We start from the raw sequence: 24,395 nt of genomic DNA on the forward strand, positions 1-24,395 counted from the left end.
GTGCCCGGGCTGGCTTTGAACTGCAATCCTCAGATCTCAGTCTCCTGAGAAGTTAGGATTATAGGCATGAGCCACAGCGCCTGGCTCAAATGTCTCTCTTTCTTTAGATCTATTAGGCCTGCTTCTTTATTCCAAGGCTTTCTCAACATTGGAAGTATAAAAATATGTCTCAGTAACTTTTGCCCTTCTAAAAGATAACATTCTGAAAATGAACCAGATTAATCTTCCTTACCTAAGCCTTAAGGTTGATTTTCTCCAATGTGATGAGAAAGAATCTTCATTAACATATTCTATCTCAAGAGACTGTGAGATTGGAAACTCCCTCTTATTGCCCAGCCATTATTGACTGACCATAGTCTTTTCATTACATTTGGTTTCACAATATGATTCCTTTCAAATTTTCTCTCTTACCAAGGGCCAAGGTCTTAGTGGCTGACACTGATTAGTATTTAACTACATTCTGTTTCTTAGTAAATAAAGTCAGCTCCCTGATTTTATAAGAAGTTTTGACCCTTTATTTAGAAAGCCTGTACTTTCTCGACAGAACTAGTCATCTAAAGTGGAATGCGAAGAATCGAGTAAGGGTAGATGAAGCTTTCCATTTCTGTCTTCAGTGAAGAGCACCCAGCCCAGCTTTATAGTCTTATAACTTTATAGGCTGAATAGAAATTCTTTTATAATGGTAGAGTCCTTATATTGCCCTTCCTTGTGATAAGTATAACTCTCTTAACATAGAATTTGTTTTCTCCTAACAATGGTTGTTGCCAAGAATGCTCACGATGATGATGTATATTGTGATGAATTGGAGCACTCACAGCATGTGGAGTTGGTCACTGAGCTGTGGACCCCGAGCTCTTCATATTACCCACCAGTGTCACTTCTCCCTCACAAGAAATTGTGAAAGATAAGGCTGGAGAACAACAGCCCTCCAAACTTGTATCCGTATCCCTAGGAATATTCCTTTCTGACATTCTGAGGACTTGTCCACCATGAGAAGTACATGGCCCTGTATCTCAAGCTCTAACTGCACGAGTAGGGGATGCTATATTTTAATCATATCACTAGTGGTGGGAGGGAAGAATTAGAAAATGTAGGATCTTTGTATATTAGTAGATGAAATACCTACATGACACTCATTTGTATTGTTTTTGAAAAGCTGCTTACCTTTTTGTTTCCCTCTAGTTTGTGAATACTTTGGCTCCATTTTATTGTGTTTCACCATAAAGGTAGAGACTGTGTGGATTATTTTTTTTTTCTTTTTGAGATAGGCCTTCACTGTGTAGTTCAGGCTGGCTTAGAACTCATTAGGTAGCTCAGGTTCTATGTTGCCTTGAACTCATGATTTCTTGCCTCAGCCTGAACCATCACAGCCAGCTTTGTTTTTGTTTTTTAAAGAGTTAATGAGGAAAAAGCACACAATAGTGTCTGCCATGTAGTAAGGACTACATAGTATATTATTGCTGTTTATTTTAAGTAAGTAGATGAGCTAACCTTTGTGATTAACTCATCTGAGCTTTAGCTCATCAGAGCAGGCACTAGGAACACATAGATTATCCCATAGGCTCCAAGTACTCCTTTTTTTTTTGTTTTGCCAGTCCTGGAGCTTGAACTCAGGGCCTGAGCATTGTCCTTAGTCTTTCTCAGGGTCACTACTCTACCACTTGAGCCACAGTACCATTTCCAGCTTTTTGTATGTATGTGGTACTGAGGAATCAAATCCATGTCTTTGTGCATGCCAGTCAAGCATTCTACCACTAGGCCAAACTTCTCACCACTCCCAGCCCTGCAGGTACTCTTTTGAGTCTATCAGATAGATGACAAAAGACCTGTACACACAGTGTTTTAGTTTTAATATATCTTAAACACACTAAACTTTGCATATTTTAAATATTCTTTGTATGGATACATTATTAAACATGTAGGAAGACCAGTGAAATCATACCTATTCCAGACAGTGGTGGTCAGAAATTACTGTTTGGAATGAGTGATGGGCAAGCTAGTATGCAGATGGATAGCTTGGAATAAAAGTGAGACTAAATTTTATTTACCTGGAAAATAAGGAAGTAAAGGACCTGGTAGACTGACTGTTGTGAATACTATATAAGCCCTTGTATACCAGTATTTCAAATCTCAGACGTTATGCATAGAGTACAGGATTGCATCTCAGCTGTCACTCTGGCACTCTGGATCCTTGTAGATCTGGCAGCATTATTCTAATGGTGAACTGGGTAATGTAGGAGACAGAGGAGGTTTGGAAGAGAAACAAGGGCAGGCATGATTTCTTCTAGGCCTGGCTTTTCTTGTGATTCCGCTTTTAGGTTGTCATATGATAGCCAGAAATGGCTTGGTCCCATGAATAGACATCTCTGAGCTATTGGAGGTCTACCGAGATGCAGTTTCTGTGCTTTTCAGGTCCGTGCCCACTTCCTTCTCAGTATTGTAGTTTTGGTTTAAAGGATATTTCTTACCATCATCTCTTCATAACTGGGAAGAACTTGCTCTTTATATATTTAAGCTTTTGATATAATATGGAAGAAGAGTTTATATTTGGCTGTGTTTTGGTCTTAACATTCCAAAAGGCCAGTTTTAAACCCTACAGACTGAAATAATGATGCTGAATGTAAGTTCTGTCCTTTTATTTCCCCACTGCTTGTATGATAGGGTGATGAGGCTGTTGTCATAGTTGGGTGGGAATTACAACAGCAGTTCTGGTCATAGGAGTCTTTTATGGGTCTGTTTCCCTTGTTTTTATAAGCTGATTATTAGGAATATGGCTCATCAATTTTTCTTTCTTTTTATATTGCTTAGATGAAGTAACCATAACCTCAGTGCAAGTGGGATCTTCCCTATAAGACCCTGTAGTTCATTTGGCCTAGTGGGTTTGTTCTGTGGAAAGAGAATAAGGGTTGCTTGTCTTCCAGATGTGTAGAAATTTAACTGTCTGTGCCCAGTGCTATCTTCTCTTTCTTCCATGGCTGCTTTTCCATTATGTTGTTTAAATTTTATAGCAAGTCTTAATGGAAGGTATGGTTTACCTCATTTTGTATCTGAAGAATCAGGCTCAAGAAATGTAAATGACTTGTCCAGAGTTACAGACCTTAAGTGACAGTTGGAATTTGAACTGAGTTCTGACTGACATCTATGTTCTTACCCACTATTTTATATTACCTTCGTCTGTTAAATGAAAAAGGAAAAAAAGCTGAATTTAGGTTTTTGTGGGAAAAACAGTTAAAATTTGAATATTTAGTCAACAATGCAAATTTGCTTATTGCAAAATAGTAGCAGGCAATTTAGCGTTGATAATTCACTATTTTCCTGGACACTGAAGATTTTTTTGACTTCTTAGGATATTTGATTTACATATTGATGTATGGAACTGTTGTTAGCTGTCTTTGCACATTAATAGAACAAGGTCTAATGAGTTTACAGTCTTTCAGTAGTCAGATCTGGGGTGCTTCCCTTGGCTACACAGGCTTTTTGTCTAAGCACTTGGAGAGGTTCTGTCTGACTTTCAGCCATCTTGGAGGTTCCGTACAGTTCATTCTTGGGAAGAGCAGATGGAAAATCATTAGCACTTTTTTCTTCCAGCAAATAGATGTTTCCTTAGACCTGGGCTCTGGTTGGGTTCCAGACAGTAAGTCTTTGCTCCTGAAGGACAGTTGCATGCAGGCCTACAACCCCACCAAATTAAACTGCATACTTCGCTATGGTGGAGGGAGGTCACGAAAGCACTAGCTGCCAGCTCACTTTACCTGGCATTGGTTCAACTCTTTGACAGGCCTACCTCTGATTTAAACAAATTTGAGAAATATGTAAAGTTTTGGAAGCAGTTTTGCACTGATTTGATAAAAGAAACCACAAAACACTGCAACGCAGGTGTTGAGAATGTTTGAAAGCTGATTGAGGGAAGCAGATGGCTTTAGTCAGTGGCATCCAGCCAAAAGAGCAGGTGCTGGTCATGTGACCGCTGGTTACCAGGGTAATCTGATTGCTCTTGGCGTGCAGATGAAAGGAAAGAGGCCCAGTGTTCAGCTGTAGTATTGTATAATTTGTGGCAGTTAGAGCGGAAATAAATGCTGGAAATGGAGCCTCATAGTAGGGGAGACTTCTGTCCATGTGTAGCGTAAACACTAGGACAGTTGGATAAGGAACTGTTGTATGGATTTTTTTAATTTAAAAAATATTATGCTTTCTGTGGGTCTCTTGGTGACTTAATGTTTTTAAAGACACTGCCTTCGATATATAAATAAATTGAACTCTCGAAATTTAACTGCAGTTTGTTGTAATAATGAATTGTTTTACATTACTTCCTGATGTGATTATTTAATAGGCTAAAATGTTAATGAAACACAATAAAAATAAACAGAATATTTAAGAATACTTGAAGATGATCAAAGATGTCTGCTGAAAAAATACTTTTTAAGGTGTGCGTTGGGCACATTTTTTTTCATATATTTTTTATTGTAATTAATAGAAGGGTTACATGATATTTGCCAGATAGATGGTGCATTAATTCCCATACATTGATACCCTTTCACATGTCTTGGTCCATGTTGGGCACATTTTTATATTAGCAGTACTTGTGATATATTTAATGTGACCTATGTTTTAATCAAATAAAAGTGTATATATAGCTTGCCCTCTTTATAGTAGTTAACATTAAAAATGCAATGTTTAGTTCATTCTGTTGACTGTGGCATTTTTCTGGGAATTTACAAGCTTCAATAAGTAAATTTAGTTTTTAATATGTACTTTTAAAATTAGAGTTGAGGCTCCTTAGAACCAGAAAAATAATGGTTTCTATTTGAAATATTTTTAAAGTTGTATAGCAAATGGTAATTAGTGTTAGAAAATCTAGGGTGACACAAGTGCACAGTGTAACTGAACGTTAAGCCAACCTTCTAGAGGTGCTAAGGTTAAAATTTATTTTGTTGTTGTTTACAATGCATTTATTTATGTCTTTTGTCTTAATGGATCATTCAGATGCTGTCAATGTTTGTCAGCAAAATACCTTGGAAAAATATGCTTTAATTAGTAGGGTCGATTTGCTGTTTGTTTTCAGAGACCTAGGTTTTAGGGGGGCAGTGGATGGGATGAAAAGGTTAATTATGGAGCTTGAGATGTAGCTCATTGGTAGAGTACTTACCTAGAAAATACTAAGGGCTAGGTTCACTTCTGAGCACTATTTGGGGAAGGGGTGAGATTATGATAATACGCCCAAAGATAACTTGTCTTTCAATTAAAAGCAAACATTAAGCTTGTATATTTCTTGAACTGATCTTTTTTAAATTAGTTGGTTCCAAGTGTGGTAAAAATGCAATTGGTATGTATGGAATGGGGCACTTAGCACTGCAGGTAAAAAAGAAAAAACTGAAAGACTTAACTAGAAGTATATAAGATTATCCCAAGAGACACAATGATATATGTATCATTTTTACATTCTATTTTTTCTTTGACATCTTTTTAAAACTACCTAGTTCCATCCCTTTAAAACAGAATAAAATTACTTCTGAGTTTGACTTCGCATAGTTTGGGAGGTTGGCAGAGGTCTTAAATAAATGTACTATGTGTGACGTTAGAGGTTTTGCATGCAGTTGCATTATAATTTAGGTCAGAAATTTAATAAAAGTCATCAAGATGAATTTGAGCTAGAAATTTAATTAAAAAATGTTTGACCATTGAATTATAAATGGCCAAAAAAATGTCCATTGTCATAGACATTCTAGGGATATGGGAAATAGAAGGTGTGGGGCATGCAGAAAACCACGTGAAGAAATGAAATGAACACTAAGTGTGGTATACCTTGAATTCTAGTAATAAGAAACCAGATTCAGATGCAAGTGCTTTGAAGAAAAAGGTCAACAAGGGAAAAACAGAAGGTTCTGAAAATTCAGACTTGGACAAAACACCCCCACCATCTCCTGTTCCTGAAGAAGATGAAGACCCAGGTGTTCAGGTAATGCCATTATTCTATTCCTGAGTTTTGGATGTGGCATGGTAACGTTAGCCATATGTGAAGCACGTTAGACCTCCCCCACCTTGTTATGGAGATGCTTTTGAGACTGTCCTTACTGTTATATGGGACATTATATCCTTAGTGATGAGAGCTGGGGAGACCAACCTAAAATTAAGCGCCTAACCAGAGCTGCTTTTGCCATCTTTGATTTCGTAATTAAGAACTTATTTTTGTTTTTAGAAATTCGTGTCTCCATGTTTATATACGTTATGGCTAACACATCAGTTTTTCTGAAATTTGGTTGCTTAATAACAATTTTGGTTTTGCAGATTATAAAACCAAAATATAAGCTAGGGATTGGTGGCTCACACCTGAAATCCTACCTACTCAGGAGGGTGAGAGCTGAAAATTGAAGCCCAAAGCCACCTAAAAAGCCAGTAGTAGAGATGTGGCTATCAAAGTGGCAGAGTGCTAGCCTTGAGCAAAAAAAGCTCAGGGGTAGCTCCCAGGCCCTGAGTTCAACCCCCAAACTACCACCATCGCCTAATAACAAAAAGCCAACAAAACCAATATATAGCTTGTCAGTATTTTTTGACATCTGATAGACTTATGATGTTATTATGAAAACTAAAGTTTCTACCAACTGTGCGAAATTTTCTAGCTTTAGGTTCTTCTGAATTTTAGAGAATTTTCATAGGAGTAAGTTGAAAAACTAGCCCTGAAACTAACATTATGAATACAAATTCCTTTTCTGAAAAGCATGCTGTCTTCACCTATTGCACTGGGAAAGACTCTTCCATGTGACAGTTGCACATTATTTCCTTGTTAGGTTCTCTGGAAAGAGGCCAGTCTAGTCCACTGTGGTGGTTGAGAGTGTAACTTGTGAAGATGATCTCGAGTCATCAGGGAGTGGTTACTGAGAAGTCATACTAGAATAGGCAGCCAGTCCATTCTACCTACTGTGTAGGCACCAACTATTACTTTTTTTCCACTGTGTGCCTTTAGTCTAAAGAACTGCAGATTTGTCTTCTGGTTTCTGTTTTGAGTATAACTTCTTGACATCTTTGAAATGGAGAAAAATGGAGAGAGAATGTGAGTGGATGCTTGTTTTGGTTTGGTTGTATAGCCAGTCTTTTGGCTATACTTTTCTACAGTGTGTGTTAATTAAATAATTTGCTTTCATCATTATGTCAGCAGAAGAATTCTAGGAAAGCAAGTAGATATATCTTTCCTAGCTATTTAAAGAGTATGAAACTAAAGTCTCTTAATGATTTGGATTTTATTTTATCCTTAAGGATGTTTCTCTTAATTTGTATTTTCTTCAAGTAAGACTTAACAGGAATAATATTTACATACTCTTAAGTAGAATTTATCTGCACAAATCTAGAAAATGCTGTTAGTCTTTTACAAAATTTAACTGGTTTTAAAAAGTATTTTTATTAAATCAGATTCAAATGGACTTTATGAAATAGTGGGGTTTTTCCCCCTTTATTTTCTGGGGATGTCAGTTACAGAAAAGTAATTATTTGTTAAAACAAGCATTGGTGCCTGCTTTCTGATTGGCTAGTGTGGAAGTGTCCTGGCCTCAGTCACTAACATGCGTAGCCACAAAAGGTGATGTATTTTGAAGTTTGTGATTTCCTGTCATCTTTGGTGCAAGAAATGATACCGACTGCTTGTTTATTATGTTTCTTCCTGTAATACATTCACGAAGGGCTTAGACAGAAAAAATCTTTTAATTTTGTGATTAGTTTTCAAACCCCAAAGCCATATAATTTTAAGTAACTCAAAACCATTCACAAGCTATTACAACAAGGAGATCATGGAGACACATTTTAATCTTCTGCCTAATACACCTAGTTTAACCCAGAGTATCGTTTACAAAGCAAACCCAGTTTTAAACAGCTGATGTGTTATTTCAGTGTCACCTCACAATTTCTGACTTGTGGTTTAAATGCAATTCTAACATTGAATTTAGATCCACAGAATTCTTTTGAATGATAATAGCCCAACTCATGATTTAAACAGTAAACAATGGATGTATTGGAAAATTATAAAAGGAATTTTGATGGTCGGATCATTTTAATAATTACATACAAAGGAAAGAAACCATAAAACATTAAACGTTTTAGGCAATCAAATTCTAATTTTATATTTTAAACATTTTTGATGTGCCCTTGTACCTTCTACTATCCCCATGAGTATTGTACAAATCTTTATCACAAAGTTGACATAAGAAGAGAAACAAATCATAAAAGTCATATTCACCAATACATAGATTTTTTTTTAAATGAGACCCCCATTTTATTGTATTGGAACATTTCTTTAAAATACTGGAGTGGGGTTTAATGTAAAGTGAATTTGTCTTAGACTGTGTCCAGACCCTGTCTCGTTACTTATGCTGGAAGAATATTTTGACATTGTGGCCTCAAGCATGGAAGCCTGATAAAACATCACAGATGGATCATTAGTAGCACATCCCTCCTACGGTAATGGCATAAAGGTGGAACTATAAATTAATCCATTTTAATTTAAATTGATATATTAGATGGAATACAGATATTGGGCTAAATTTCACAAAATTAAAACATTGTTCTTCATAATAGCCCTTTAGGTCTTAAAGGAATTGACAGTCCAGATGTGAGGGATGGTGAAGTAGGCCTAGAAACAGAAGTAAGTAGGTCAGCTTTGGGAAAGAGAAGGGAAGCTGTGCAAGATAAACTGGGCCATTTTTCTTTGGAAAACTGGCGCTGATTAATGATGACTCTAATCCTGTTAATTGCAATGCACAATGTTTTGAATGAATTCCCTTATATGATCATCACAATATTTGTATTAGGGTAGTACTGTCATTAACCCCATTCCATAGACTAGGAAACTGAGGTCCACATTTAAGGAACTCATATAAGGCCATACAAGAATTGGGGAAAATTTACACAGGAAGACATTCTCACAAGGTAAAACTGCCTCCTTTAATACAGGAAAGGATCCAGATGGTACAACCTCCCCTGGGCTTCGGTGCCACCCGTCTTGGAGAGGAGGAATGTGGAGAAACCTCTGGCCTATGTCACTGCTCCCTCTGCTTGAACCCACTAGGAAATCTGCTAATCAAACTTTACCCCCAAATGGTTTTGTGTTAGAAAGGTACCTTGTGCCTCTGCCTCTGTAACTTCTTAGGACTAGGTGCTTCCTATCTTGAACGATCTTATTTGACACTTGGGAATTTATACAAACTTAACCAAGTTAAAAACCCACCAAATATCAATCAGGTGCCAGTGGCCCACTCCTATAAATCTAGCTACTTAAGAGGCTGAGATCTGAGAATTGAGGTTCAAAGCCGATCTAGGCAGCAAAGTCTGCGAGTCTCTTATCTCCAATTAAGCACCATGAAAGCTGAAAGTTGAGCTGTGGCTTAAATTGTAGAGTGCTAGCCTTGAGTATAAAAGCTCAGGGACAGTGCCCATGCCTGAATTCAATCTCCAAGAAATAAACAAATATCCATCAAGCAGCACCCTTTTGAAGAAATCGGTGGAATTGTGTTGGTACTAGCCTGAGTTGTCCTATCTCTGCCTCACAGACTGTCCCAACTCTAAAATTTGTGGGACTCTTTGGAAAGTTTTGTTTCATAATTTTTGGAAAATTTTATATAAAATGTTACTTTTCTCAGTTCCTTTTTTTATTTCCTTGTGAATTTTCTCTCTCAACACTTAATATCTTCAGAACTTTTCCAAATATTTTTTCCAGACCAAAATGAAAATGCAAACCCTGCTTTGCTCTCTTCATTCTTTCTCCAGAGTTAATAACTTAATAATTTGTATATCTTTTCATTTTTTTCTGTTGTTGAAAGTGTGCTCTTGTCCTTTTTTTTTTTAAGTAAATGCTTGGTAAAGCATGCTTTTTTTCTTTGAGTGTATTAACGAACTATACATCTAATGACTAAAGGAACTTTTTGTTTTAAATAGAAATCAACAGTTTAACTTCGGTCTTTCGCTCTCCACACTCTTCTTTCCCTCCCTTATTGCCTTCCCTTCCCTTCTCATTCTCTTCTTTTTATCTTCTCTATCTTTTTTATCTTTCATTTTTACAAATATTCCCAAAATATAGCTTACTGAGTTCAACTGCTGGGTCAAGGAGCTGGTATGTTTTGAAGATTGATATAAATGACCACATTGTCCCGCAAAAGGCATTACTGGGTTATATTTTGACCACAGGAATATGAGTGCACATTTTGCCCATACTAATACTCAATATTACCAATCTTTTAAATTTTAACCAACGAAGTAAAAGTTAAAGTGTAAAAAATTAAAATATTTTATTCATTATGAATTTTGTCAGTAACTCTTCATAAAAAATTAACTCATTTCTTTTAGGACCAAATTAAATTACAACAACTTGTTTAAATGATCTGCTTCAGTGGCCTTCTGAAATACCTTTCAACACCTTAGTGTAACAAAATTTGTGTAAGACTTTATAATTTGCAGATTATTTTCTACTCTGCCCACCTTTTTTGACTTTTTATATGAAAAATTAGCTGCCACTTAGAAGTAGAGGAATATAATGAACTCCTATCAATTCATAGGCCAGTTCCAGCATTCTGTCAGAGTATCCAATGGATACTGTGGCTCAGTGGGGAGCAGTATTTGTTGCTCCTTGCATGTTCCTATGGAAGGGCACATAGCTGGGAGTGACAGAGTGATGGTCATCCCGGGGTCCACAACTTCCCCTGTTTTCATTATGTAGTTGCCAAAATGATCTTTGAACTCGATTTTCAGAATTATCACATATTCTTTGAGATTAAAATATATCTTACCATTCTGCATCATGTTAAAGAACCTCAGAGACTGCTTCTTAAAACCCACTTTGTTCTGTTTTAGAAGAGACGGTCCAGCAGGCAGGTAAAGAGGAAGCGGTATACCGAAGACTTGGAGTTCAAGATTTCTGATGAGGAGGCAGATGATGCAGATGCTGCTGGGAGAGACTCGCCCTCTAATACCTCACAGTCTGAGCAGCAGGTCAGCAACCTGATTCCATGATTTACAGGGACTTCTCCTCCCTTCCCCCTCTAATTTTTATGCCATTCCTGGCCTTGAACTCAGAGCCAGGGTGCTGTCTCTGAGCATTTTGGCCACAGAAAGAGAATAGAAGTAGACACAGCTCTACTGCCTTTTTTGGTAGTTAATTGCAGGTGAGAGTCTTACAGGATTTCCTGCCTGGGCTGGCTTCAAACTGTGTTACTTAGATCCCAGTCTCCTGAGTAGACAGGATTACAGGTGTGAGCCACCAATGCTAGCTCACACAGGCGTTTTCAAAGATGGTCTGGAAATTTTATAGCCAGCCCCAGATCATTCAATGGCAGCATTGGACTTTCAGCAGGGGACATTCATCTAATGTAGGTTAATGTGCAAAGGGAAATTAGTTGTTTGGAAGTATCTTTTAAAAAGCCCTGTTCACTGAAATTTATTTTTATACAAGCCTGTGATATGTAATTTGACACAATTTTGGAGAATTAATGGTCTGTGCTGAGGAAGAGTCAGTGCTAGAATACGAGGCAGCTGAATTTACCTCTGAGAATTCAGAGCAGTAGCTTCTGGGACTTTAATAAACCACTCCAGCTCATCTCCTGCTGTTTGGCACCATAAGAACCCCTTTATGAAATTACTGCCTTGTAGTACACAGCAGGGCACACTTTATTCTCCATGCAATGTAAATGATGGATAAAATAGTTTGTATAAAATAAGGGTAGTAATGTGGGATTGATTATTGTAAAGATTTTTTTTTAAATAATGCTCTTTGCTAACTTACTATACTTTGGTTAACAAACTGGTAACTCATTGAAAAAATATATTAAATGCAGCTTTCTGTTTTATTTGGTAATTTGTGCCATGTTAAATTGTTGTGTAATGTTTGATGTGACCTCCATAGATAAAAGCTGCCTACAATAACAAAGTGATGAGTATATTTACCCCATGGGTATAGATGAAGGAAAATTGTATTTTTTTACTGCTGTCATGCAGAGAATATTTTCTCTTGGCAGCTGTAATTTTTGAATGCTCTCTGGCTTGATGGACCCATGCTAGTGTACGTAATTAACCACATAATTATGAAGTCAGAAGCACTCCTTTTCCTCTTGCTTTTCTGTAGAGTGAACTTTAGTGTCTTGGTCATCACTGACTTTGTACCTAGTGATTTAAAGGGTATGGAGGTAGTGGCAAAGGGGTATGATTGTTTGCTTATGTAGTATAAGATCAGATGTTTCCTAGTAAATAGGTTCACACCCCCCCTTTTTTTGTTGTTGTTTAGGAATCTGTTGATGCAGAAGGCCCAGTGGTGGAAAAGATCATGAGCAGTCGGTCAGTGAAAAAGCAGGTGAGTACCACTGGGAATGATTAAAAAATCTGTTGTGTGTGACTCTTTTAGGATTGTTTATGTTTTAATTTCCCTTTTAAAATTCCATTTTTGTGAAATAGAAGTTTTGTGACATTTCTTGTCCTAATTTGCTAACCTATTATATATTTGGGGGATATTTGATCCCAAATGCAGTTAAAATATATATTAAGTTAAATGCATCATTCTTTATTATATTATTTGGAGGTGGCCAGAAACCCTGGTCTCCAAACAAATATGTAGGAGTTTCAGCATTGCAGGTTACCTTAAATAATATTCATAAATAAGATTCACAAAGATCAAAGTCATGCATTTTTGTCTTATCTGTCTTTGAAAGGAAAAGTTTAAATATTTGGGCAAGTTATTGTTTTCTCATACATTTTGAGAAATGTATGTGATGTTACATTTGTAACATTTTTATATACAGTTAAAAGTGTTTATTGCAACACAAAGGTGAAATATATAAGGGCAACGATCAGTATAATTTTGAAGATAGTATGATTTACTTTCCCAAGTTCATGTTCTGTACAGGTTAGCTATATATGCCCGTTGCTAGCCATATAGCCACATCATTGAATGAAAAATTACACTGAGTGTGTCTTTTCTTTTAGCTAATGTGCTAATTTCCAGTTTGGGAAAATGTCTGACTGTTTTGAATAAAAATATATCTAGAAAATAGTCATCTTGCGGCAGATGATTTTTTTCCTTCCCTTGAATCAGTTATGCCCATAGTTTTTTTGTTTGTTTTAAATTGGATTTCAAGTTGGGAGGAAGTACATGGAAGTTATGTGTTTGTGTGTACATACATGTACATGCACACTGGCCCTGGGACTGGTACTCAGGACCTAGGTGTGGTATCTAGAGTATTTGTGCTTAAAGTTAGTGCTCGACTCCTTGAGCCACAGCTCCATTTCTGAAAATTTGGTGGTTAGTTGTAGATAAGAATCTCATAGGCATGGGTACAAAGACATGAGAAGGGGTGTCAATATGTGTGAAGTAGTGCACCTTCTATCTGGTAACTATAACTATAACCCCTCTATTAATTACAATTTAAAAAAAAAGAATCTCATAGACTTTTTCTTTGTTACTGTTCAACTGTGATTCTCAGATCCCAGACTCCTGAAAGTAGCTGGGATTGTAGGCATGAGCCAGAAGTAACTGACCATTTGTTTTAATGTAAAATCAATGTAAAATTATAAAACATAATTTCCTTGTGAGAGAAATGAGGAACTAAGGAATTAGGGGACTAAAAGTGAGATCTCAAGTTTATCAAATAGGAAACTTTTGTTATTCAAGTAATTCTACCAAGAGATCCTCAAACGTGCCATTGAATCAACAGTAAACTGTGTGGTTTTGTCCCATATAATTGTGTGACACAGATAGGGATATATATATATATATATATACATATATATATATACATATACACATATACACATATATATCGGTTTATACATATAAGTTTCTGTGAAAGTAATTGGGAGCAACAGGTCAAGGTATTTTGAAATTCAATGTGTAGATAGGTGTGTAGGTGGTTATCTGGTGACTTTAAATGTGAAGATATTTGTCCCGATGATGGCATAATAAATATCTCAGCTGAATTTCCCACCTGTCCAAGCAGAAATTGAGTACTATTTAATTCATTAGAAAGGTTTTGTTTTTATTGTTCTAATAGCTCTAGCACTGTTAATTTTTGGATTGTAGATATAAGGTAAAATTTAAAATACTTGACATGCTTTAAAGAATAATCCTCTTCACTGAATTGAAGTGACTTGTTTGAGTAAATAGCATGTCGTTTGGATGGGATATACTAATTTTCTTTCAATTGATAGCACTTCAGCCATCATACTCAGCAGGTTTGGGGATTGCAAATTATAATTAGTTCTATTATTCAGAGCTACTCAGACTACACATTATGTAGGACATTGCTTTTTTCTTTCTGTTTTGCCTACTCTAAAGCTTTCTACCCATTTACCTCCTTTAAAGACAGGTGCCAGTGTTTCAGGAATGGATATTACTACCACTTACTGATTACCTGATTATCATAAGACATTAAAAAATCACTGTATACACGAGGGTGGAATATTTATTGATTTTACGAGGTGGAGAGTGCTGAGAATAAGTGGAACCTTTTCTTTGGAAAGGGTGATGTGCCTTGTGGGATGGCTTAAAGGAAGAGTAATTTTTGTGTATTACTAGTATTTCTTAAAGGACAATAAAAGTCCAATAGAAGATACTAAACATGAAGAACTAGTACTACAACTGCTAATATTCTCAAAACAGTTCATTTACTTATCAGCTTTAAAAACACTGGTGAAAAGTATTGAAAATAGAAACAAAAGGAAATTTGAGAATTTTTCCCCCTCTGTGGATTCTAGCTATGCCTGCTGATTTGTTTCCTATTACCATGAATAATTTAAGAATTAGCTGTGGAGAAGGTGTCTCTGTCCCTGTCCCCCTCCACTGCCACTCCCCATGGCAGGATGACAGAAACAAGCTTTAAGTTCTCTGAGCCTGTCAAGTATGTACTAACACATAGTGAGAATTCAGTGGTTTTCAAATCCATAGACAGTGCTGTAGCTAAGTGATGACGATGTTACAGACACAAACTCCTGTGAGCCAGGTGATTTGTGGCTCATGCCTGCAATCCTAGCTACTCAGAATGCTGAAGCCTGAGGATCACAGTTTGAAGGCCTGACGCCAGCTCAAGCGGGCAAGTTTGTGAGATCCTTATCTCCAATTAAGCACCAAACAACCAGAAGTGGAGGTGTGGCTCAAATGATAGAGTGCCAGTATTGAGTACAAAAGCTTAAGGATAGCACCCAGGCCCAGAGTTCAAGCCCCAGAAACTGCACAGCAGCAAGAACAATTAAACTTCCTACCAGAGCTCCACTAATTCACCACTTCTTATTAAGAGGGGATAGTTCAGACATTTATGTATTGTTCTAAATCCAAGTTAGTGTACATTGATCCAGAAGAACCCTAGTTGGTATATGTATTTGAATTTTAAGGCAGGTATATATGTGTGAATAGATATTCAGATCACATAATAGTTACTTCTTTTCTAGATTTAGTTTAGTTTTAGCCCTTGCTGCTATGAGTCATCTAATTCTTTTTAGGTGGGAGCCAGTTCTGGTGCTTGCACTCCACTGAACATCTTTTCTTCAGGATACCATTCTGCCACTGGGGCCACAGGTCCACTTCTGCTTTTTCTGTGACTAACTGGAGATAAATGGCTCACAGGCTTTCCTGTCCAGGCTGGCTTTGAAACTTCATCTTCTGATCTCAGCTCTTCGGGAATAGCTGGGATTGCAAGAATGAACCACGGGCACCTATCTTTAGAGAGCAATTCAGATCCTTTTTGGATCAGGCTAGAAAGTAGTTTAAAGATGACTTCCTAGTGTATTTCTTAAAATTCTTCATTTTCTCTTTAAGAATCTATTTTAAACTCAAAAGTATATGTGTCTCAATTCTCTCTAATTGAATATAGCAATTTAAAAAGAGTGCAAGTTTAGGCAAAACTTTTCTACATATTATCATATCTTTATTTTCTCCCCAAGTAAATTGTGATTGAGGTATTTTTCTTTCTTTTGTGTAATACTTGACAATTATTTTCTCCTTTTTTTTTTTTTCAATGTGGTTTAGCTTTGTGTGTCCATGAAGGCTACTGAAATTAGTAATGGAATACTTAGGAAAGGCCCATCATTTCAAGGTATAGGATTGCTATTTGTCAAGTAAATATATTGTCTGAGTAAGAGTTCTGGTTTACTTGAATAGTAGGACAAATATGACTTAAATTGTTTGTAAGTTTACATTTCATATGAATTATGAAGATATCCATAGAAGAGTTTTGGAGTCTAGTGAAAAGAAATTTCTCAAACAAGTGAAATTGCCAAGAGAACTCTCACAGTTAATGAAATCTGTCCAAGAAATAAGTTTGTGGATAAGTATAACTTATTGCTATTTTCATTAGGTATGTGCATTGTACAATGCTTTCTGGAAATTAGAAGGTATGGAGTGTTGGAAATTGATTTGCGTGTCTATGCCATTTAGTGAATTCTTAATGCTTCTGAGAGTTCATGGAGTCTAACAGTTATGTTCTTTACTTTATTATCAATAAAAGAAAAGAGGCCAGTGTGATGTTATTTAAAGGAAAGGAAAAAGATGAAAAACAGCTCTGTAATTCTAGGGCAAAAGAAGATGATTATCTTACATGCATAGTTAGTTAACCAGACACAGTATTACATTCAAAAAAATACAGGTCTTGGGACAGTTTTACACCAGTTCTAAGTGAGGTCTTAGAACTTAGTCTGTCCTTCTAGACAGTTCTAGACCCTTTTGTTGGGCATTTCCACAGCAAGTTCCCTGAGGAAATACGATCATGATAAAGAGGGAATTAGAGAGAGTTGGGGACAGATATTTATGAGTCAGAGCTTTTTGAGAACAGAATTAAGATAGATGAAAGCTATCTCAGTTATTGGATTTTTTGTTTGTTTGGTTGCTTTGGTTTGGTTTTTGGTGCCATTTAGAATTCTGGGACAGTGAGGATGTTTAGAATTAAATGAAAAGGATAGTATGGAAGAAAAGAAGATCACAAGGAAGGAAATCAGAAGTAGTAGAGCATAGAAATGATAAATGCCCTAACACTATCTAAAAGGTGTATAATTTTGAAAAACTCAGAATGGAAAAGTATAGTTTCTATCAGAAGAGTAAAAGTTCACATACTTGAGATTCATTTTCAGTTTGAATGTTCTGCTAGCTATGAGAAGCACTACAAGATCTCACCTTTGCTTGCAATTTTGTCTGGTTGTCTATAACCTTGTCTTTGCCTTTGTGTGAAGATAACATATTTTTTAATGGGATTAGAATGGGGAAATGTAGGGTGATCCTCGTATATATTGTCATTTGAATTGATTGTGACTTTTTTTTTTTGGCCAGTCCTGGGCCTTGAACTCAGGGTCTGAGCACTGTCTTGGGCTTTCTCAAGGCTAGCACTCTGCCACATTGGGCTTTTTCTGTGTATATGGTACTGAGGAATTGAACCCAGGGCTTCGTGCACTCTAGGCAAGCACTCTACCAGTAGGCCACACTTCTATATGCATTGTAAAGGAATTTATTTATTTATTTTTTAATATTTTTATTGTAATTAGTAAAAGGGTTACATGATATTTGCCAGATAGAAGGTGCGTTAATTCACATACATTGATACCCTTTCATATGTCTTGGTCCCCGTTACCCTCCCCCCCCCACCCCTCATCTTGTTTTCCCTCCTTCCCTATCTAATTTCAAATAACCAAGTAAAGGAATTTATAAATGAATCCCAGGTTTATATGGCTGGATCTTGGAGATATGAAGCAATTGTTTCTTTTCATTTTGAATAACTTTAATGTTTTTTGTTTGTTTGTTTTGGTTTTTTCCTGCATACAGAGAGGTTTTAAAAAGCTGTAGTCTGCTGGGCACAGGTGGCTTCTGACCTGTAATCTTAGCTACTTAGGACGCTGAAATCTGAGGATTGCAGTTCAAAGCTAGCCCAGGCAGGAAAGTGTATGAGCCTTTGACCTAGAGTGAAGTCATGGCTCAAATGGTAGACTTGGGCAATGAAAAGCTCAGGGACAGTGCCCAGGCCCTGAGTTCAAACCTCTGAAGAAGTACCATTGCAAAGAGTCTATGTAGTTTGGATGTTTTATAGGTCAGTTAGGGCACAAGTAGATCAAAGCATGTATTGACCATATTCCTGACTGTCCAAACTTCTTCCTGATTATCTGACAGTAGATGGAGAAAAAGTCTTTAAAATTTAGGTTTAACAGATAGAAATGAAAGTTGCTGTTTTTTTGTAGTGCTCCTATTTTAAAATTTTTTATTTTTTAAATATATTTTTATTGTAATTTATAGAAGGATTACATTATATTCCTCAGATAGAAGGTGCATAAATTTTTTAATTTTATTTTATTGTAAAGGTAATGTACAGAGGGGTTACCATAATGTAAGCAAGGTAATGAGTTCATTTCTTGCTGAATGGTGTTACCCCCTCTCTGTTTCTTCCACATTTCCTCTCCCCCAACTTCCCTCCCCTGCAGTTTGCAAAGTTCGTTTCCATCATAGTGTCTTGTGAATATTGCTGTTGTCCTTTGTCTCACCATTTTGTGATTCTCCCTCCTTACCCCAAATCAGATAAATGTAAGACAGGGCACCAGAGTCAAAAACAGTGACAACGGAAAAGATTGTTTGCCTTTTTTCATAATAGTTTGAAGATTATAGATTGAGGGAAATCAGAGTGCTTTTGAAAGTTCTGTGCCAATTGGTTACCAGATTTGAAGTTGAAGTTTTTGCTTTTTTTAATTTACTCTAGCCATGTTCCTGCTTGCCTTAATTCCCTAAGAAGTGTGTTATGTATGAAGCAGTGTAGCACTCATGTATGGCCCCAAGACAGACTTGGGGGCTCTTGTACAAGTGTAAAAGCAATCTTGAAACATCTGTAAGTGATATTTATGTTTTTGTCCCTGTTTTATCTGATTCAGTGTTAAGAAGAAAATTATATATTATGACTTGCTTAATAGCCTAAAACCAAAAGAGAAAAAGAGAGATGTCTATAATATCACATAAATGTTATTTTCTACATAGAGTAGAGAAGGTGGGCTCACAGGAGATCTTATAGATAGTCTTACCAGTGAACAGTTGATTTGGCTGACATGCATTGCAACTTTAACCTTACCTAAATGTAGCATTTGAAGTGTTAATTTTATTTGGCTGCTATGTATGTGAGACATCTTGTCTGAGAGATTTTAATTGTGCCATTGAGTAAAACTAAAACTATGAATAGTGATCCATTGAAATTACAGCATAAGAACATGATTTAGTTTTATATGATTTCTTGTTTGGAGTTATTAACTATATGGAGAAATAAATGTCTTTTAAATATTTTAAAACATTACAAAGCTCACAATGTAAAGTTGCCATGAGGCAGCCAAAAATAATACATATGGCATTCAGGAGAGCAGTTGCTAATTGGCTGCTGCCTGAGAAAATGGTACACTTGGCGTCTACTTAACACTGTGGGTTTGGCAGAAAGCCAGATTTGGGGTCAGGTTGTTGTGAATGAAGCTGCATGTGGTTAGGGAGGAGTTAAAGTGATTCATGTCTCAGAAGCTGGAGTACATCGAGTACACTCATGCATGGGCCTGGGCACGTCAGTCTTCATCCACAGGCCTGTGGCTCGCAGCCTAACCATCTTTTTACAGAAGCCCTGTGCTGCTCTTCTCAGACATTTCTGTTTCCTATGGGAGGAAGCAGTTGCTTCTGAAATGTTGAAGTACATGGTTTTAAGTATGTGCCTGAATTTTTCTTTTGTTGCAGAAGGAATCCGGAGAGGAGGTAGAAGTTGAGGAATTTTATGTGAAATACAAAAACTTGTAAGTAAATTTTGGGGGAGTGGGCAGTGGCTATGTTTTCCTAGTACTAAAACCTTTTTTAAATGTAAATTAGAAAATTTTGGTAGAGTTTACTTAAGTGTTTTGGAAGCCATTTCCTATTAACTTTTGTTAACTTTTATGCATTTTGGGGGGTGGAATGTATAGTTGGTGTAAAAGTTGACTTTCTTATGTTAACAAGAAATTCTCTTTAGGCAGAATAAGAACTTCTATAGTAATACAGAAGTAAATAGAGTAAAAAAATTGCCTATTCTCGGAGAATGAATTTTTACTCTTCAGGGCTGTTTCTTCTCCCTTCATCTGTGTACAGAATGCTAGGCACTTGAGAGGAGAATTCTGCCATCAGACGAAGGCTCTAGAGAATCATTACATCACTCAGGCTTTACGATACAGTGAGCTGTGGTTTTATATGGATTTGTTTCTAATATTTGTTTAGTGGGTTTAAACTGCATAACCTAAAAAAATCTTAACAGAGGGCTTGGTGTATTGGTTGTACCCGTAATCCCAGCTACTTGGGAAATAGAGATTGAAAAGTCACAGTTCTTTGCCAGGTTGGGCAAAAATTTACAAGACGCCTACTTCAACAAGCCAGTTATGGTGGTTCGCATCTGTATCCCCAGCTACATAGGAGGCATAAATAGAAGACTCTTGATCCAATGCCAGCCCTGGGAAAACAAAAGTCTCTGTCTCAAAAATAACAATATAATGATGATGATGACGATGATGATGATGATGATGTCATCTTTGGGTGTGGCTCAGTGGTATAGTGCCTGCCTAGCAATTACAGTACCTTGAGTTCAAATACCAGTAATGCCCCACTGGCCCATCTCTCATCTTTTTCCCTACCACCACCCCTCTACACATACACAGGAAGAAAATATTTGACTGATAACATGCTGTGGGTCATTGTCGTCAATGTGAGCTGCCTGTGGGCAGTGTGCCTGGTTGAAACACATTCTGATGACCCAGTACAGGTTAAGGATTCATAGTTACCCTGCTGAAGAAGACTGAGACCATTTCTAAACCTTAGAAAATCATAGAACAAAGACAAGATATCTACTGAGATCATAAACTTTTCATTTGCATTGCTGCTTTTAAACAAAAGAATCAGAACAGCGTATCAATGAATACTTTAGATTTTGAAGAGATCATTTTGTGGATTACCTTAAAAATAGCTTAAGAAGGTTTTACTTTGCCCTAGGAAATGTGGGCATGAAATACCCTGATTGTCTGTCATTCTCTGTTAGTCAGCAGATGAACTTCTGTAGAAGTCATAAGTAAAATTCTTCACCAAATCAAAAGATGTCTCTGTCAGTTCTATCATGAGAATTCATTGAAACCTAGAGTCTGGCAATAAAAAAAAATCACTCAGTAAATGTTGGCCATGTCGTTATTTTGTCCTCCGAGCTTGATGAATTTACTAATACAGAAATTATGTGCATGTCCTAGCTTTCTGTGGCCGAATCCATTAAAAGAGAGAGGTGAAGGGTACATAAGAAGGTATTCTGTGTAAACCAGATAGGGAGAGTTGTAGATGTACCAACTCAAAACATCAATGGTTGAGTAATGACAAGTCTCCTAGATCAATATGTGGGGCTGGGTCTTATGGTGTCTCCATCGATGGAACCCTGTAAATAACTTGAAAAATGGTTCATCCAGTCTTCTGACCGTGCATCACTGCCAGGTTAGAAAGTACTAATCCTCCTGAAAGTCACATGAGATGCAGCAAAGAGTTTAAAAACTAGCTTTTCTATCTGGTATTATGGAGAGCCAAGGTAAATTAAAAATTTCAGTGAAAGTTTTCCTTAGCCTATTTCAATACTGTTTCAGGTGACAGAAAATCTGCAAAAACAGTAGAAAAAAATTCTTGTTTTTTAATTTTAAAATTAATATGTGTCATCTGGGGTGATACTTTGACACCATTAAATATGGTAATGGTTCTAAAAATTCCATCATTCCTCTCAGATAAGTTGGGTTTCTACCCTAAAGAAAACCTTTCCCCTCTTCTTGCTTCTACTAATTTATCTAGTAATAGATTTGAAGAATTTCTCTCTCTCTCTCTCTCTTTCTCTCTCTCTCTCTCTCTCTCTCTCTCTCTCTCTCTCTCTCTCTCTCTCTCTCTCTCTCTCTCTCTCTCTCCTTTTCTCCCCCTCTCCCCCTCTTTTCCCCTCTTAGGCTCCCTCTTCCCCCTCACTGTCCCTCTTCCCCCTTCCTCTCTCTCTCTCCTCCATCTTCCCCTCCCTCTCTCTACCCCAACACTCTTGATACAGGTCCTGCGGCTTGAACTCAGGGTCCCTAAGCTCTTTCTTGCTCAAGGCTAGCATTCAACTACTTGAGCCATAACTCCACTTCTGGCTTTTTAATAGTTAATTGGAAATAAGAGTCTCAGCAGACTTTACTGCTGTGGTAGGCTTTGAGTTGTGATTCTCATGTCTCAGCCTCCTGAATGGCTAGGATTACAGGCATGGGCTACTGGTGCTCTGATTGCAGTTTCTCATTTACTGAACAGGTTGTAATTATTTTCTTTGGAATATTATTTACTCTCTCACATCTTCCCAGATTTGGCAAGAGGGAGCGCTTTCAAGCTGGCTTTACTCTCTTGTTCGTTTCTTTCTCTAAGCACTGGCACCGGAGTATATTCCTGGTGCATCCTGTAACTTCTCCATTGCAGCTGTGATTTAGTTCTCTAAGGAGCCCTGGTGTTTTATTGGAGAGGAAATTTAGGAACCACGATTGGGGCTTTTAACATTGTCATGGCTTCTGAGGAGTTATTGTTTTTCTAGACATTGTTAGGACAGTATGCAGCTTGCATATACATGTACAGATAACCTGAACACCTGTGTTTATCTGCTCACCATATGTACACATATATCTGTATAGATATATCCATCTACATGTAACAAAAAACCACTCCTTTAATTGATAACTTCCAGCACCATCCAGCAGCACCACGGGGCACATTCTGCCTTCTCTCTTAAACTGTGTTTAGTAATTCCCTTCTTTTACCATAAGAAGTGCATCTCTTACTGTTTATAATGTATTTGTTTTCTTTCCAGTCCAAAAATGCATGATATGGTTTCAGAATTATTTAGCAGTTCATATTTCTGTTAAAAAGGAGCCTGTGATTAGAGTTTTTCTAGTGGTTAGATTGAGGACATGTAGGTTAAATTCTCTCCTCAAAATTTGTTTCAGTTCTTAGGTTGTACCTCTGCCCCAAATTCCATTATGTATTGGACATAAAGTTTGGTTATTAGTTTGGTTTTTTTCCCCATATGCCTGCTATGTTAGCCATATACCTGTTGACTTTTCTTTTCTTTTCTTTTTTTTTTTAACCTGTGGAAACATTTAACATGATGCAGAAGTCAGAACTATGTTACTCAAAATAATGTTTTCCCTATTCCTATTTACCTCAATAATATTAGGTTTACCCTTTCTGTGGGTATGTGTACATGTTTATGTATTATATGTATATATTATATGTATTAAAAGATCATAAGCTGTCAATACATTTTGACTCTGCAAACTTAAAACAAAAATTTTTTCCAACACTCATTTGGAAATCACCCTATCAGTTCATAGGGGTTCTCATTCTTTGTTGCAGCTGACTCCATATTGCATGGCTGTAAAACAAATCCCTATGTATGGAAATAGGCTCTGGTATTTTATAATGGCAAATGATGCTAGAATAAGAATTCCCATGTAAACCTATACAATTTAAAATTGCTGGAGAAATAACTTCAAGGTGGATTTCTAGAAGAAAGAGACATAACTAGAAGGCCTTCCCCTATAGCAACGTTAAAGAAACAGTTGGCCCATGTTTTTCTGTAGTGCTTGCATCATTTCATTTTCTCTGTTTAGGTGGGTAATCTAATGTTTGCTCTTATGTATGGTATAAAGCATGGCTCTAATTTTGTTCTTTCCCAAATATAGCCATGCATCGCTTCACAAGGATTACATTCTGAGAAACATGCTATTACTTAATTTCTTCATTGTGTGATTATCGTAGCATGTACTTATAGAAACTGGGATGGCCAAGGCCATCATCACTCAACATGGCCCCATTGGCGCCATCAGGAAAATGGTGAAGGTGAGACATCTGAGTGTGTTGCCAGCATAACATGGCTGAATACAAACATATATAACAAGTTTATAATACAAACTTACATAACAAGCTTAATATAAACTTTTAATGAGTTGACACATGTTCTAAATAATGATAAGAGGGATAGTGTCCTAAATGCATAACCAGTAACATGGCTGTTATTTTTGTTACCAAGAACTATCTACACTACAAAATGTATGTAGTATACTTTTGTGTCACTGCCAGTACAGTAAGTGTGTTTACAGCAGTGTTACAACAAACACATGAGTAATGCATTGCAGTTTGCTTACAACAGCTGTCTCACAAGTCTGTGGGAATTACTCAAGTCCATTGTAGTGGTTGTAGTACTGCAGTCTTTATATGTGGTGTTTCATTGACTAAAACGTAGTTATGTGGGCATTGTCCTAATACCATAATTTAGAAGTCTGTATTTAGGCTGGAGATGTGGCTTAGTAGTAAAGTGCTTGCCTAGCATGCATGAAGCCCTGGGTTCAATTCCTCAGTACCACATATGCAGAAAAAGCCA

General features: G+C 36.8%; 1 protein-coding gene across 4 annotated transcripts in view; it reads left to right on the plus strand.

Annotated features, from left to right (window-relative positions):
* The window catches only part of Chd7 (chromodomain helicase DNA binding protein 7), a 213,290-nt gene that overhangs the window by 123,662 nt on the left and 65,233 nt on the right, over positions 1 to 24,395 (plus strand). For all 4 annotated transcript variants that reach the window (XM_090338855.1, XM_090338857.1, XM_090338856.1 and 1 more), the window contains 4 exons: positions 5,815 to 5,956; positions 10,831 to 10,968; positions 12,257 to 12,322; positions 19,694 to 19,749. In XM_090338855.1, coding sequence (XP_090194981.1) covers positions 5,815 to 5,956; positions 10,831 to 10,968; positions 12,257 to 12,322; positions 19,694 to 19,749 — 402 coding nt within the window. The remainder of the gene's footprint in view (positions 1 to 5,814; positions 5,957 to 10,830; positions 10,969 to 12,256; positions 12,323 to 19,693; positions 19,750 to 24,395) is intronic.

Source organism: Megascapheus bottae, chromosome 9 (assembly GCF_031878675.1).
Source record: "Megascapheus bottae isolate mThoBot1 chromosome 9, mThoBot2.hap1, whole genome shotgun sequence".
Classification (NCBI taxonomy): Eukaryota; Metazoa; Chordata; class Mammalia; order Rodentia; family Geomyidae; genus Megascapheus; species Megascapheus bottae.